At 46.9% G+C, this 15,051-nt stretch overlaps 2 protein-coding genes across 4 annotated transcripts; one reads left to right on the top strand and one right to left on the bottom strand.

Annotated features, from left to right (window-relative positions):
* Positions 1-3: 3 nt before the first annotated feature.
* LOC113131246 (NLR family CARD domain-containing protein 3-like) lies at positions 4-6,789 on the bottom strand. Its single transcript, XM_026308306.2, has 12 exons — positions 6,652-6,789; positions 6,007-6,083; positions 5,709-5,819; positions 5,481-5,594; positions 5,070-5,183; positions 4,908-4,986; positions 4,601-4,820; positions 2,543-4,340; positions 2,278-2,451; positions 1,636-1,806; positions 1,503-1,549; positions 4-1,303 (listed from the first exon to the last, which is right to left on the bottom strand). Exons 2-12 carry the CDS (start codon positions 6,057-6,059, stop codon positions 759-761), a joined length of 3,426 nt encoding a protein of 1,141 aa, XP_026164091.1. The 5' UTR covers positions 6,060-6,083; positions 6,652-6,789; the 3' UTR covers positions 4-758.
* Position 6,790: 1 nt separating this feature from the next.
* Positions 6,791-11,177, top strand: allc (allantoicase). Of its 3 annotated transcripts, none has more exons than XM_026308323.2 (11): positions 6,791-7,796; positions 8,318-8,368; positions 8,916-9,003; positions 9,313-9,432; positions 9,577-9,656; positions 9,814-9,946; positions 10,040-10,195; positions 10,265-10,338; positions 10,549-10,657; positions 10,739-10,857; positions 10,933-11,177. In XM_026308323.2, exons 1-11 carry the CDS (start codon positions 7,707-7,709, stop codon positions 11,110-11,112), a joined length of 1,200 nt encoding a protein of 399 aa, XP_026164108.1. In that variant the 5' UTR covers positions 6,791-7,706; the 3' UTR covers positions 11,113-11,177. The 3 variants fall into 3 exon arrangements, with proteins under 3 accessions (XP_026164108.1, XP_026164107.1, XP_026164109.1); XM_026308322.2 differs by having other exon boundaries at positions 9,574-9,656; XM_026308324.1 differs by having other exon boundaries at positions 7,701-7,796; positions 8,318-8,784; positions 9,574-9,656.
* Positions 11,178-15,051: the final 3,874 nt, after the last annotated feature.

Below are 15,051 nucleotides of genomic sequence, written 5' to 3'. Positions count from 1 at the left end.
TTCCTTTTTTAAAAAAACTGTTTATTATGAGGCAAACTGTGGGAGAACAGTCTCCGACAGAACGTTATTTCATACAGAAGGAGACGAGCTGAACCTGAACGCACCACAGGCCGCTGGGCAAATTAAATCCAGTGTGAAGGTTTGAGCTTCCTGTTACCAGATTCTTGTTGATGAATCCTCCCAGGCCTGAATAAAGATCTCTGATTCCTCCTTTTCAGTGGTTTCTCATTTGTTCTACATTCAGGCTTTTCTCCAAACAACTGGGCTCTACTGGCCATGTAGATCCTCTGGATGAGGAGGACCAGCCCCCACTGCAGTACTCTGCTCAGAAAAGGCCCAAAGTGAACCAAGAACAAAATAAAGTAAAACATACACACACACACATATTTATATAAAAGGCAGGACTACACAAACCTTCAGCAACAAGGCTAAACCTGAACACTGTAACACTCATGAAGAAATAATAACAGCACTACATGCCAGGAACTGACTCTAGACTAGGGCGGTTCTAGGATCTCATCCTTAGGGGGACTAGCCCTCACTGTTGTTGCTGATGACACTACCTAGTGTTGTGGTTGTGTATTGCAGAACGTCGACTGTACAAATATAAACACAAACAATCACATCTGTGAAGAGCCAAGATAATCTCTGCTCATTACGATATGATGCAGTCAGTCATCAATGAAGCATTTTAATAAGTAAAAATTATACTTTCAATAAATTTTGATAGTTGGATAATTGATCGTTTTAGGGTTCGGTCAGCACACACACAGAGACACCGAGGAGCCAGGCCGGGATGCAGACCCAAACCCAAAGCCCGGATAAAGACGTCCAGTGAACCTGGCGTTGAAGGTGTGGAGGTGGATTAGGTCTCCATTGAAGACACTGTAGAAGGACAGAGTCCCAGCTGTACAGTCCACGTACACTCCAATCCTGTTGGAATAGGAGGACAATGGGGGACAGATGGGGGTTTCTGCGTTGTTGTGCCAGACCGAGTAACGACTGCAGTCTGAGCAGCACAGGCTCCACGACTGAGTGGTCCCTCCAAACTTACTGTGACCTCTGCTGGTCTTCCTTCTGATTCCCCTGTAGGTCACTGCTATGTGAACCTCACCTTCACACTCCACCTCCCAGTAACAGCGGCCGGTCAGACTGTGTCTGCACAGCAGCTGCCAGCAGACAAATCTGTCTGGATGCTCAGGATACGGCTGCTCCTCCATCACCAGCGTGGCCCTCCTGTTGTTGTCCGACAGTCTGATGTATCTGTTGGCTGAGTTCGGATCCAGATCGAGTTCAAAGAAATCTGGTGGAGGAAATAAGACACAGCACAACCGTTCTTCATCAGCCTGCGAAATCCTTCCATTGTCAGTGGGACTTAAACAAGTAAATGCCAGTAGATGAATTTTCTTTAAAGGTGCAATGTGTGATATTTAGAGCACTCTATTGGCAGCGATGTGATTGGCCGTTTCATTTCCTGTGAACTGAGCTGGATCTATACTTACACTTTATCACCCCATGCCTTATCCTCTGCTCCCCACAGTGGTCGGCTCTGCAGGAAGAAGCACAATCAGACCGCTGTGTCCTCTTTGATTTTAAACAGACTGAGAGAACCTGTGAGTTCTTGTCCATCTATACCTGAGAGAGTCCCTTGTCCAGTGTGGACCCTTGAGTCCAGACAGGAGCTTCAGTCCAGACTCTCCTGGATGGTTGTAGCTCAGGTCCAGCTCCCTCAGATGGGAGAGGCTGGAGCTCAGAGCTGAGGCCAGAGAAACACATCCTTCCTCTGTGACCTGACAGCCTGACAGACTGGAATTATTGAGATCATTAGTCAAATACATAACAAATATCTGTCACATGGACAGATTAGGAGACAATGGACCCCTAGACTCACTGGCTCACACTGGTAAGGCCAGTAGGACAAGAGAACCTGGCTGGGTCTTGTCTCATGTCTTGGCTGGATGTTGTGAACCACAGCAGGCTGACGGTTAGGATTAAGGTTAAGGTTAGGGGTTGGGTTGTGGTTAACATTAACATTAATATTAACCCAATTTCCTAAAAAATCTGTCAATTCTTGGTCAAGGTTGTCAGTACACCGATCTTGGTCATGATCTGTCGTGTTTGTCTGCAGCCAGGTGCTTCACAAGCATCCAGGGATCAAACCTGCCCTTTAGTTGACAGAGTTTCTCTAATATGATTTTAACAGTCTGATATTTCAGACATCACCTTAGTAAAAAAGAATTTCAGTGGTCAGCTTTTTAATAAAGAACTGGATCTCACCTGAAAGTTTCCAGTTTACAGTGGGGACTCTTCAGTCCACCTGAGACCAGCTTCACTCCTGAGTCCTGCAGGTCGTTGTTACTCAGGTCCAGGTGTCTCAGACTGGAGGACTGGGAGCTGAGAACTGAGGCCAGAGCTTCACAGCTTCTCCCTGACAGGTTACAGCCGCTCAGCCTGCAGAGGAATCAGTGATTCATCAATCTCAAAATGTTGATTTTAGGAATAAAAAAAACAAGGTTGATATGTGGAATATTCATCCACCTACAGGGCTTTGTTGGAGGCTTTGACCACTGGCAGCAGCCTCAGAAGAGCCTCCTCTGAAGCAGAGTATTTTTTCAGGTCAAACACGTCCAGGTCTTGTTCCAATGACAGTAGGATGAAGACCAGAGCAGACCACTGAGCAGGAGACAGTGTATCTGTGGAGAGACTTCCTGATCTCAGGAACTGTTGGATCTCTTCCACCAGAGAATGATCCTTCAGTTCATTCAGACAGTGGAACAGGTTAATGCTTCTCTCTGGAGACAGATTCTCACCGAGTTTCTTCTGGATGTACTCAACTGTTTTCTTGTTGGTCTCAATGCTACTTCCTGTTTGTGTCAGCAGACCACGCAGGAGACTCTGATTGGTCTGCAGTGAAAGGCCCAGGAGGAAGCGCAGGAACAGGTCCAGGTGTCCATTTGGACTGTGTAAGGCCTTGTCCAGAGCACTCTGGTGGAGAAGTTTTACTTTAGGTTTATCTCTAAAGACTCTAGGCTTCCTTGATGTCATTTGTTCCTCTGACAGCAGATTGACTCCAAAGTTGATGAAGGTCAGATGGATATGAAGAGCAGCCAGAAACTCCTGAACGCTCAGGTGGACGAAGCAGAAGACCTGGTCCTGGTACAGTCCTCTCTCCTCTTTAAAGATCTGTGTGAACACTCCTGAGTACACTGAGGCTGCTCTGAGATCGATGCCACACTCTGTCAGGTCAGATTCATAGAAGATCACATTGCCTTTCTGCAGCTGCTCAAAAGCCAGTTTTCCCAGAGACTCAACCGTCTTCCTGTTCTCTGGACTCCAGTGTGGATCTGTTCCAGCTCCTCCATCAAACTTGATGTTCTTCACTTTGGTCTGAACCACCAGGAAGTGGATGTACATCTCAGTCAGGGTCTTGGGCAGCTGTCCTCCCTTTCTGGTTTCCAACAGATTCTCCAGAACTGTAGCAGTGATCCAGCAGAAGACCGGGATGTGGCACATGATGTGGAGGCTTCGTGAGGTCTTGATGTGGGAGATGATGTTACTGGCCTGATCCTCATCTCTGAACCTCTTCCTGAAGTACTGCTCCTTCTGTGGGTCGGTGAACCCTCTGACCTCTGTCACCATGTCGACACACTCAGGAGGGATCTGATTGGCTGCCGCAGGTCGTGTGGTTATCCAGAGGCGAGCAGAGGGAAGCAGTTTCCCCCCGATGAGGTTTGTCAGCAGCACATCCACTGAGGTGGACTCTGTAGCATCAGTCAGGATCCGAGTGTTGTGGAAGTCCAGGGGAAGGCGACACTCATCCAGACCGTCAAAGATGAAGACAACCTGGAAGTCTTCAAACCTGCAGATTCCTTTGGTCTCAGTGAAGAAGTGATGAACCAGTTCCACCAAGCTGAACTTTTTCTCTTTCAGCACATTCAGCTCTCTGAAAGTGAAGGGAAATGTGAACTGGATGTCCTGGTTGGCTTTGTCTTCAGCCCAGTCCAGAGTGAACTTCTGTGTTAAGAAGGTTTTCCCAATGCCAGCCACTCCCTTTGTCATCACTGTTCTGATTGGTCCATGCCTTCCAGGTGAGGCTTTAAAGATGTCTTCTTGTCTGATGGTTATTTCTGGTCTGTCTGGTTTCCTGGATGCTGTTTCAATCTGTCTGACCTCATGTTCCTCATTGACCTCTGCAGCCCCTCCCTCTGTGATGTAGAGCTCTGTGTAGATCTGGTTCAGAAGGACTGCGTTTCCTGCATTAGCAACCCCTTCAAACACACACTGGAACTTCTTCTGCAGGTTGGACTTGAGCTGATGCTGGCACACTTCACCATGACTCTCTGAATGAACAAATAACAGATGAAGTCAGTGAAACAGAAAATCTGCACAATAGAACAAAATGTGTGGCAGTTTACTCGTCTGTTCAGCTCAATAAGTCTTGAGTCCTTTTAGGTTATGTTGACAGTACAGCTGAAGTGGCCTATGTTTGGTCTTTTCTCTCCCACTGACTCAGACCTGATGTGATCTAACTGAACCAGCTGTTCTCAGATCAGAATCCATGTGCTTGTTTTAAAAGCCTGTAGTGTGAACACAGCCTTACTGCTGTGCAGACGGTCGGCCAGCTCCTTCTGCTTCATCATCCTCAGGAAGTTCACTGTGATCTTCAGAAATGACTCCTTGCTGCTCCTCTGCTCATCATCATGCAACACCTCTTCATCCTCCCCCTGACTCTCTGAGTATTCTGGGTAATCTGGTCTCAGGGCCCTCTGGACTCTCTTCAGCTCGCTCTTTACAAAAGTGATGATGTTCTCCTCCAGTAACTGGAACAGAAGAACATGTAAATGCGACTCTGTTAGTCTGTCAGGGCCAGAACGGTGGGTACATATTCAGACTGAACAGTCACACACCATGAAGACGGAAACCAGGTCTGTTTGATCCTGCTGTGCAGTCTGATCACTGAGAACATCCAGACTCTCCTCAGAAAGTCTGTGGAGAAAACACAGAAGCTGAACTCTTCTGTTCTTTCAAAGGTACTAAAGGTAAGAAACTCATCCGTTTTGAACTTTTACATCTGATTGGCTGAGTGGTGTCCATCCTTGAAGACAGTTGGTCGAACCATGGACGTGTCACTCTTCATGGACACACAGCTGGGCTCAGGACAGTCCAGTATCGGCTCATAGAGCCTGGCAGGAACACAGAACTAGTTCATTGTTGAGTTCAATTTTGAGTACAAGTGATTTGTACAGCCCCAAATCAGCATTGTGGAAAGAAACCCAACAAACCCAACAGCAGCTCTTGGCACCGTTCAGGAAGTATAACTTCCTTTAAGAGGAGGGAAGTCATTAAAGCTCACAGTCGTAATAAAACGTGGACTGCTGAAAAAAGGAAGACCTGACCTCATGAGAGAGAGGGCTAAAGCCAAGAACAGTCGTATGTTTTTGAAATAGTCACATGGTCACCTCTTTGTCCCTATTTCTTACATCTCATTGGCCGAGTGGTGTGTGTCCTTGAAGACAGTCGGTCGAATCATGGACCCGTCACTCTTCATGGACACACAGCTGGGCTCAAGAAAGTCCAGTGTCTGTTCATAGAGCCTGGAACAAAGACAGATTCTGGATTTCACCAGTGCTTTGCAGTGTCTAAGTTTATACCAGTCAAAAAGTCACGTATGGACCTCCCTTTGTCTCAGGGTCATTTTGAATTCTTACGAATCAGCTGAGGGGCATCTGTCCTTGAACACAACATTCCCAGAAACAAACGAGTCACTGTCCATGGACTTCCAGCTCAGTTCAGAACAGTCTGTGGTCTGCTCAAGAACCCTGGCAGAAACAGAGAACTGGTTCAGTAGCAAGTTTTACAAACAGCAGGACTGAGCAAAAATACCAAAATGAAATGACACATGACACAGTAAAACAGGTTGTTATCTCTGTCATATGGTGTAAAAGTCACATGCTGCCTTCTCTCTGTCCCAGGATCATTTTGAATTCCCACACATGATTGACTGACCAGGGTTCATCTTTGAAGTCAGGGTCCTCATACACTGACTGGTCGCTCTCCATGGGCACAGCCAGGTTCGGTCTCTGCTGATGGACACAGACACAATATTAATAAAGGATGCAAGGACCTGTTGTTCCTTTAACAGAAATGATATGTTGGTTTCAAACCAGTCTGTCATGTTTTAACATCATTTACAATCAAACTTCCTGGACTCACTGTCTTCAACATAATAAAATCAGTGTCGTCTTTAGCCATAAATGCATCTGCCCATACACTGTACTGGTTTTACAACCTTTTTGGTGCTAGAAGTTTAAACCGAGTTTCCCCAGAAATATTCGAGTCTTGAACCTTGAGAGTTGAGGCTTGAACTGTGAAAGTCTGATGCCTGAGTTCAGGAATAAAGGCGTCCGACCGGTTCTGACATTCCCTGCATTTTTCATTGCTCACGTTGCACTGAACACATACTCAGTGTAGAAACACTAACATATCACTGTCCTTATTAATAGAAAACCATACTTACATGTGAGTGCAGCAAATAGCAGTAGATATTGTTAAACAGCCAGTGATTATAAAGAATATCTGCTGCCCTGCACTGAAAACTTTTAAACTTTAACTCAGTGTAATGATCAGACAAGTCCAGGTTTCTCTTCTCACCTGATGAACTCACGTCAGGTCGACTCTCAGACACCTTTCAGCTTCATGTGCAGATTAAACATTTGGAGAAAAGAAGCTGCTCATGGTCCTCGTCAGCGCTGCCGCCCGTGACCTGACGACACTGTCACCTCCTCACAGTCGAGTTAGGAACAGCATCAAACACCAGTGACGTGAAAATGGGTTGATCATGTGACAGAAAATCCCAGATCACACATGGACTTCTGCCGTTTGTCCACTAGATGCTGCTGCCTGACGTGATGCTCACATGGTGATGAATAACAAGAAGTTTAACTGTTTTAAGCCTGCACAGTAACAGACTGTGTGACCTAGTGTCACCCAGTGAGACCCAGTGTGATCCAGTGTGATCCAGAGTGACCCAGTGTCACCCAGTGTCACCCTGTGTCACCCAGTGCGACCCAGTGTGATCCGGTGTGACCCAGTGTGACCCAGTGCGACCCAGTGTGATCCGGTGTGACCCAGAGTGATCCAGTGTCACCCTGTGTCACCCAGTGCGACCCAGTGTGATCCGGTGTGACCCAGAGTGATCCAGTGTCACCCTGTGTCACCCAGTGCGACCCAGTGTGATCCGGTGTGATCCGGTGTGACCCAGAGTGATCCAGTGTCACCCAGTGTGACCCAGTATGATTCACTACTTCATATTGAAAGGTAAACTTATGAAGACTTTGGGAAAGAAGAAGTGGAAATGAAAACATCTGGTCTCAAGTTGCTGATTTGACTTTCAAAGTGAGTGAATGACTTGAAATGAAGCACCTGTACGTGTTCAGAATACTTTATAGCAGAAAACAGTGATGTCTTATTGTGTTTGTGTGAGCACAGACCGTTTCAGTACAGTTGGTAAATGAGTGACATGAGTTGGTGTTTGACGCAGTAATGACACAGTGTTTGCTCACTGGCCTCCACCACAAACAGCTGTCTGAGCCCGAGCAGCCGTGAACTTTGTCCTGCGGCCAGAAACCAGCTAAGTGGTTCTCTGGACGTCAGCACAACGAGCAGCTGCTTCAGTTTTGTTACTCACTTTGGAGCAGAAACTCAGCATGGCAGAGAGGACGGCAGTGAAAGCAACAGCAGCAGAGCCGGACTTCCTGCAGTTCAATGACCTGGCCTGCGAGGCGATCGGTGGGAAGGTGAGTCTCTGGGAGGATTCATATGTCACATTCAATCAGAAATCCATTCAGCACTAATGCTAATGAAGCTGACTACTACAACACAGCAGTGACAGAACAGTAATAATTCACATTAATATGACTGTACAATAGTGCAGGTACAAATAATTGAAATTCATCTGTGGACAATTACTGACAAGCTGCTTCCCCTCCTGTCGTCTTTACACTCCCAAACCTTCGTTTCAAATCAGATGTGCAGAGCAAACCTTGAACACATCAATGGCATATTATTTATAACAGCACAGACAGTGGTCTTAAACACTGCACTGAGGCTTTATGCTAAGCTACGCTAACTAGCTGCTTCATATTCAGCATGAGATTGGCCTGAACAGCTCTTGAGTGTGGTCTCGTATGTCATGGAGGACTGAAATGACTCTGTTGCATCGTTCCCATGTTCTGCTCTTCATAAACCTCTGCTGCTTTGCTGGAAATGTCATATTTCATGTCCTGTGTCTATAATGTCTATAATCCTCGTCTTCCAGGTCATTTTTGCTACTGATGAATGGTTCGCTCCTGCTGCCAACCTGCTGAAGGTACAGCCACAGTGTCATCATTTGGTGCAAATACATTTATTTTGGACCCAAGTTTGCAGATATCGGACTTTATTGTCAACACACAACGTAAAAACTCAAAAGAACCAAAGTATTTACATAAGGGAATCCAGGAATACAGGGGCTGGACTCGAAAGAACCAGGAGGAGATTTGAGGAGACCCAGGAGGGTGAAACAGGCATCCAGGAAGGCGGGAGTCCAGCAACGAGGAACATAGGAAGAGGGAGAGATCGAGGAGAGTGTGACCTACTTACAGGGAAGCTGAGGTCTGGTCACATGAGACACAGGAACAGGCAGGGACCCAGGAGACTCAGAAGAGTGTGCTCTCTCACAAGAAAATAAATCCAAGAAGCACCAGTTTCAGGAACCAGGATGAGGCTCAGGAGATTCAGAAAGCTGTAGGTTCACAGTGTCAGACTGACAGTATGACAGTATTTATGCGTAAATAAAGATGCACCAGCAGCTGGTTTGTCCTTGTCAAGGATGTGAATATTCAGAGCGTCTGTTCTGTAACTGCTTGTCTGTGCAGCGAGAGCCGCCACAGTTCATCGCGTCTGCCTTCACTGAGTTTGGGAAGTGGATGGACGGATGGGAGACGAGGAGAAAGAGAAAACCTGGTTAGTGTCTGCACTTATGACCAGTCAAACCAGAGCACAGCAGGTTTTTATTCCAATTCAGCCACATGTGATTCTGTGATGTCAATAATTATTAAACATTTTTGGAGGGAGGTTTTTAGCTAGTCCAGATGGAGGCTGCCTGTAAAGGCCCTGGAGGGAAATAACTGAGTAATGAAGCTGTGACGGGATCCTAACACAAAAAGTCAAACACACTGTTCAAACTGCTGATCCCTCTGTAATCCTCTCTCTAATCGCACAGTAAACATCAGTTTCGGATCAACATAACCCAAAGCATCCCTTTCTGTGAAGGTCACGACTGGTGCATCGTCCAGCTGGGGGTACCAGGACGGATCTACGGCTTCGACGTCGATACCTCCTTCTTTACTGGAAACCACTCGCCCTACGTCTCCATCCAGGCCGGCTGTCTGGGTATGAACTGTGCTGCTCTATAATCACTGCTCTCAGCTCGACCACGGCAGCTTCTAGTTGTGACACAAAAATCAAACAGCTGTGCAAACAAACTTGGTGCAACTATAAAATCCATCGTAGAGAAACTCTCCTGTTCTTTAGCAGACCACCTGCCCCCCTTCACCCTGGAAGGAGACCGAACTGGTATGGCGGCCTCTGACGGTCAGCTGGCTGCTGTCGCCAAGGTAACCCATAGACTATACTGACAACAGCTCATCACCATGGTTACGAGTATGTCACAACAACCGATGGTCACACAGTGATCTTTGATAAACGTGACTGATAGTGTGCTGTGAGTGACCCACAGTTTGACTGACAGCTGACGTGTGGTTTGATTGACAGCTGGGCTCGGAGGCGTGGCCAGAGCTGGTGTGTGTGTCACAGCTGAAGCCTGGTTATGCCGACTGTTGCCATAACTACTTCAAGGTGGAGTTCGAACACAGAGTCACACACCTGCGCCTCAATATGTTCCCAGGTACAGACACACACACACACACACACACACACACACACACACAAACATTATTTCCATACAAAACATATTTAACTGTCCAGTGTGTGTCATCAGATGGGGGGATAGCCAGACTGCGAGCGTACGGCATCGGACAAAGAGACTGGTCGTCTGTCTCCACCAACCAGGACATCGATCTGGTGGCTCTGACCAATGGGGGAGTCTGCCTCGGATACAGCGACGCCCACTTTGGACATCCACGCAACATGATTGGTAGAAAAGGCTCACATGATCCCAGCTAAGTGTGGGTGAATTGGTGACCCTGGTGTGTTGTGTTCACAGGTCTTGGTCGAGCGGCCAACATGGCTGATGGATGGGAAACAGCCCGTAGACTGGACCGACCCAAAGAACTGAAGGTTTATCCATAAATAATCTAATCTTCACCTTCTCTGGACCAGTTCCAGCAAATCTAGATCCTCAAACAGGACTTTCAGTTAGGACAAACTGTCCTCATTGTCCAAAAGTGGGGCAGTTTGTCCTTGTTCCTCAAATGTTCTCACTTTCCAAAACCTTTCTACATATTTCCCAGTGTTCCCACTTTCCAAAAATATCCATATTTTTCCAAGGTTGACCAGCGGGGGATCCTGCAGGTGCCTGGGTGGGAGTGGGCCGTGTTTCGCCTTGGCCACCCCGGAGTGATCAGCAGCATCGAGGTTGACACCATCCACTTCAAAGGTTAATGCTCACCTGGACACACCGGCTCTTCCACATGCACAAATAAACCTGCAGCATTTAACCAGCTGTTGTTCCATCCAGGGAACTTTCCGGACTCGTGCAGGATTGAGGTGTGTAGTCTGACCCCAGAGGAGGAAGCTCAGTGCACCCGGAGCGGGTGGACTTCTGGGAAGTGGCAGGTCCTTCTCCCGCCTCAGAAAGTAGGTACATACCGTCAATGAAATCACTTCCACCTGAACAGACTCCTCATTCTGGCCTTCCTCTCTGCGCTGCAGCTCCGTCCTCATCACCGACATCACTTTGGCCAGGGGGACCTGACTCGGACGTCACCTGTCAGTCACGTGCGCCTTATCATCGCTCCTGATGGAGGAGTCAGCCGCCTGCGGCTCTGGGGTCGACCCACACCACTTCCTGCAGCTCCGCCCAGTCTGCAGACGCCGGCGTCCAAACTGTGATACAGGAAACGCACCACAGAGCTCGTCCTGTGTCCGATGGTGCAGAGATAAAACAGGAAGTCACATGACAGTCTGATGGTCATTTATATAATCGAGTCATTAACACTTTTCATTCATTTTACCAATTCAGTGTTTAGAGTGTCTTCTAATTTGAATACCCAGCGGTATATGAAGTACTTCAAATTAGAAGTATATAAGGTAGTTAACGTCAGCTACCCAGCAGTATATAAAGTACTTCAAATTAGAAGTATATAAGGTAGTTAACGTCAGCTACCCAGCTGTATATAAAATACTTCAAATTAGAAGTATATAAGGTAGTTAACGTCAGCTACCCAGCGGTATATAAAGTACTTCAAATTAGAAGTATATGAGGTAGTTAACGTCAGCTACCCAGCTGTATATAAAATACTTCAAATTAGAAGTATATAAGGTAGTTAACGTCAGCTACCCAGCGGTATATAAAGTACTTCAAATTAGAAGTATATAAGGTAGTTAACGTCAGCTACCCAGCTGTATATAAAATACTTCAAATTAGAAGTATATAGGTAGTTAACGTCAGCTACCCAGCGTATATAAAGTACTTCAAATTAGAAGTATATAAGGTAGTTAACGTCAGCTACCCAGCGGTATATAAAGTACTTCAAATTAGAAGTATATAAGGTAGTTAACGTCAGCTACCCAGCGGTATATAAAGTACTTCAAATTAGAAGTATATAAGGTAGTTAACGTCAGCTACCCAGCGGTATATAAAGTACTTCAAATTAGAAGTATATAAGGTAGTTAACGTCAGCTACCCAGCGGTATATAAAGTACTTCAAATTAGAAGTATATAAGGTAGTTAACATCAGCTACCCAGCGGTATATAAAGTACTTCAAATTAGAAGTATATAAGGTAGTTAACGTCAGCTACCCAGCAGTACATAAAGTACTTCAAATTAGAAGTATATAAGGTAGTTAACGTCAGCTACCCAGCGGTATATAAAGTACTTCAAATTAGAAGTATATAAGGTAGTTAACGTCAGCTACCCAGCAGTACATAAAGTACTTCAAATTAGAAGTATATAAGGTAGTTAACGTCAGCTACCCAGCGGTATATGAAGTACTTCAAATTAGAAGTATATAAGGTAGTTAACGTCAGCTACCCAGCGGTATATAAAGTACTTCAAATTAGAAGTATATAAGGTAGTTAACATCAGCTACCCAGCGGTATATAAAGTACTTCAAATTAGAAGTATATAAGGTAGTTAACGTCAGCTACCCAGCAGTACATAAAGTACTTCAAATTAGAAGTATATAAGGTAGTTAACATCAGCTCCAACATTAAAGTGATCAACACAATAATCATCAATAATTAGAATCCAATAACATCAGATCCATTCATGTGAAATGGGCCATGCTACACAATGAGTACCTTTACTTTGGATACTTCAAGTACATTTGGGAGATGGTACTTCTGGACTCACCACCATCATCATCACTCGTGTTGTCCAGTCTTATCTGACCCAGCAGCACTTCAGTTGATCCACCTGAGGAGAAAACACTTTGAACCCTATTTCACGGTTCCTGTCTGTGGATGGATGAGGTTTATTCTTGCAGGTGTCATGTGACCCACCTGCACAGTAAGTCAGACCTGAACTGATGGTGCTGCTGTTTATGTTCAACCTGGTGTCAGTCGGTGTGAGCTGGTTTCATCAGCAGGAGGCAGCAGAGACACAGTCAGGACGTTCATGCACATGTCGCCTGTCGTCATCATTCAGTGTGGGAAACATCAACATGGAGGAGGGGGGGCAGTGGAGAGACCAGGACGCTTCACATTGGTTGGACATTTATGGAGAAGCTCCTGATGGAGCCAAACTGGAAGGAACATCTGGGAACCCAGCAGCTTTGGAGGAAACTAAGCACAAATGATGTTGTTGTTCTTCTTGTAGCACGTGGCTCACATTTCATATTCAGCACCTCAGGGCTGAGCGTTTGCTTCCTTGTGATCCCCCTTTACTTAAACATACATGTCAGTGTTGTGTTGAAGTCTGTCTCCCCTGAACCAGTTACCTGTGCCACGCCTCACCCGACCCCAGCCACAGGGTGGTGCTGAATCCCTGCTGACCTGCTCTTTCACTTCATCTCGTGTTCCAGGATCTCAGCTCCAGTCTGACCAGTCCGGCTCCAGTCTGACCCACCTGAGCAACAAGGTCACGCTCTGTGACAGTGACCTCATAAACCCGGCGGGCTCTCCTTTAGAGTCTGGGGGTGCAGGCGTCTCTTGGCTCAGTCCTGGAGATTAGTGCTCCATCCAGCAGGCGGAGGATATTACTTTGCCTGGCGGGCAGACAGCAGCAGTGCCTTGCAGGCTTATTTCCCCTGAGACCCCTGAATCACATTTACAACAACCCTCGCTGACAGAATGTGGGCGTGAGCCCCCAAAGGAGAGTGGCAGCTTCATCAGCTGAAAACCAGAGCCTGGGCGAGGAGGACGCACCAGACCTCAGACCTCCAGCCGCTGTGAGGGTGACGGCGGTGCTGATGAGGACGGACGGTTGGGACACGCTCTCTGTCTCATTGCCCACAGTTTGAAGCTGCAGCCTGGTTCCTGTCAAGGACTGCTCGCCGACAGACCGAGTCAAGTCCGAGTGTGGGACGTCCCCTCATCCTGCAGAGACTGGGCCACCTTTCTTTGGGATTCAGTCTTTTTAAAGAATATTCAAAAAATCAAAAATCATCTCTGGTACCAAATACCTGGGAAAACATGTATCTGCTTCTGTGTATGACACATTATAAACCGGGTCTGGGTCTTTAAATGCACAAATTCAAAAAGCTCCAGTAGGTAGAAAACAAACTGCAGCAGCTCACGTTCACGTCCCATTATCAGCTAAAGGTCAGAGATGAGCCCTCATCAGTCTCCCTTCACCGCTCAGACTGGACTTATTGATCGACCTCACCTTGGACTAAACGCATCTCCGACTCTAGTCCGGTTATCCAGAGAAACCTGGAGTCAGCAGAACACGCTCATTACTCCGTTTGTTTCAGCGCTGAAGGATTAAGAAAAAACACAGGAGGAAGAAATCAATGTGGGAGTATTTGATTGTTGCTGCAGACACTGGTGACCCAAACACTTATGGCCCATTACTGCCGGTTCAGAGAGGAACCTGGAGCTGAGACCAAGGCCAGGACCCAGTGTGCAATGGACAAGCTGCAGAAGACAACAACTGTTTCATGTTTTCATCTGCTGCAGCTTTTTACGTTTTTAAAGGCCCATGAAGGAAAATCACACAATACAACCTGGACACTGTGGTTTCTGTGGTTTCTATCTTTGCAGACATCACTGCTTTCATTTCCTGTCTGTGACCTGCACACGTCATTTCTGCTGCTGCACCTTCATGTCACAGGGAGTCAAGTCACACATTGAGCTGTGACTCGAGTTTGCAGCCACCTTTTCTGCAGCTGAGGGTCTGCACGGACCTGTCTGCTGTTTGCTGTGGGGAAGCAGGAGCAGAACAAGCTGCTGGGTTTACATTTCAGAGTCAAACTGCGAGCGTGTTTGTGCTCATGCCACCAGGGAGCCGACCAATCGGCAGCCAGGATCTCCTCCCTGTTTGACTCCATCAGTATGCAGAACACACGCTCAGCCGGCGGCCTCTCCGTCTTCACTTCATTCTGCCGTCACACTCTGCTGCTCGGCCTCGCCCGCTCAGCTCTGCAGTGCAGAGGGAGCCGGAGGTTCAGCGGGTTCACAGGGATTGACATTTTTAAAAGAAATGATGCTGCTGTGTATTGATTCAGCACACACAGTCCAAACAGACACAGCATGTGGGGGAGGACAGAGCCCCAGTTTGTGCCGCTCAGGTTTCACATCACCCTGTGGCCCCAGAGCCGAGCGTCATTTGTCTGAGGAATCAACAGAGACCCAGGAGCTGCTTCCAGAACTTCCTGTTGTTCAGACCA

This window comes from Mastacembelus armatus, unplaced genomic scaffold (genome assembly GCF_900324485.2).
Source record: "Mastacembelus armatus unplaced genomic scaffold, fMasArm1.2, whole genome shotgun sequence".
NCBI lineage: Eukaryota > Metazoa > Chordata > Actinopteri > Synbranchiformes > Mastacembelidae > Mastacembelus > Mastacembelus armatus.
This window is presented reverse-complemented; position numbering and strand designations above follow the sequence as displayed.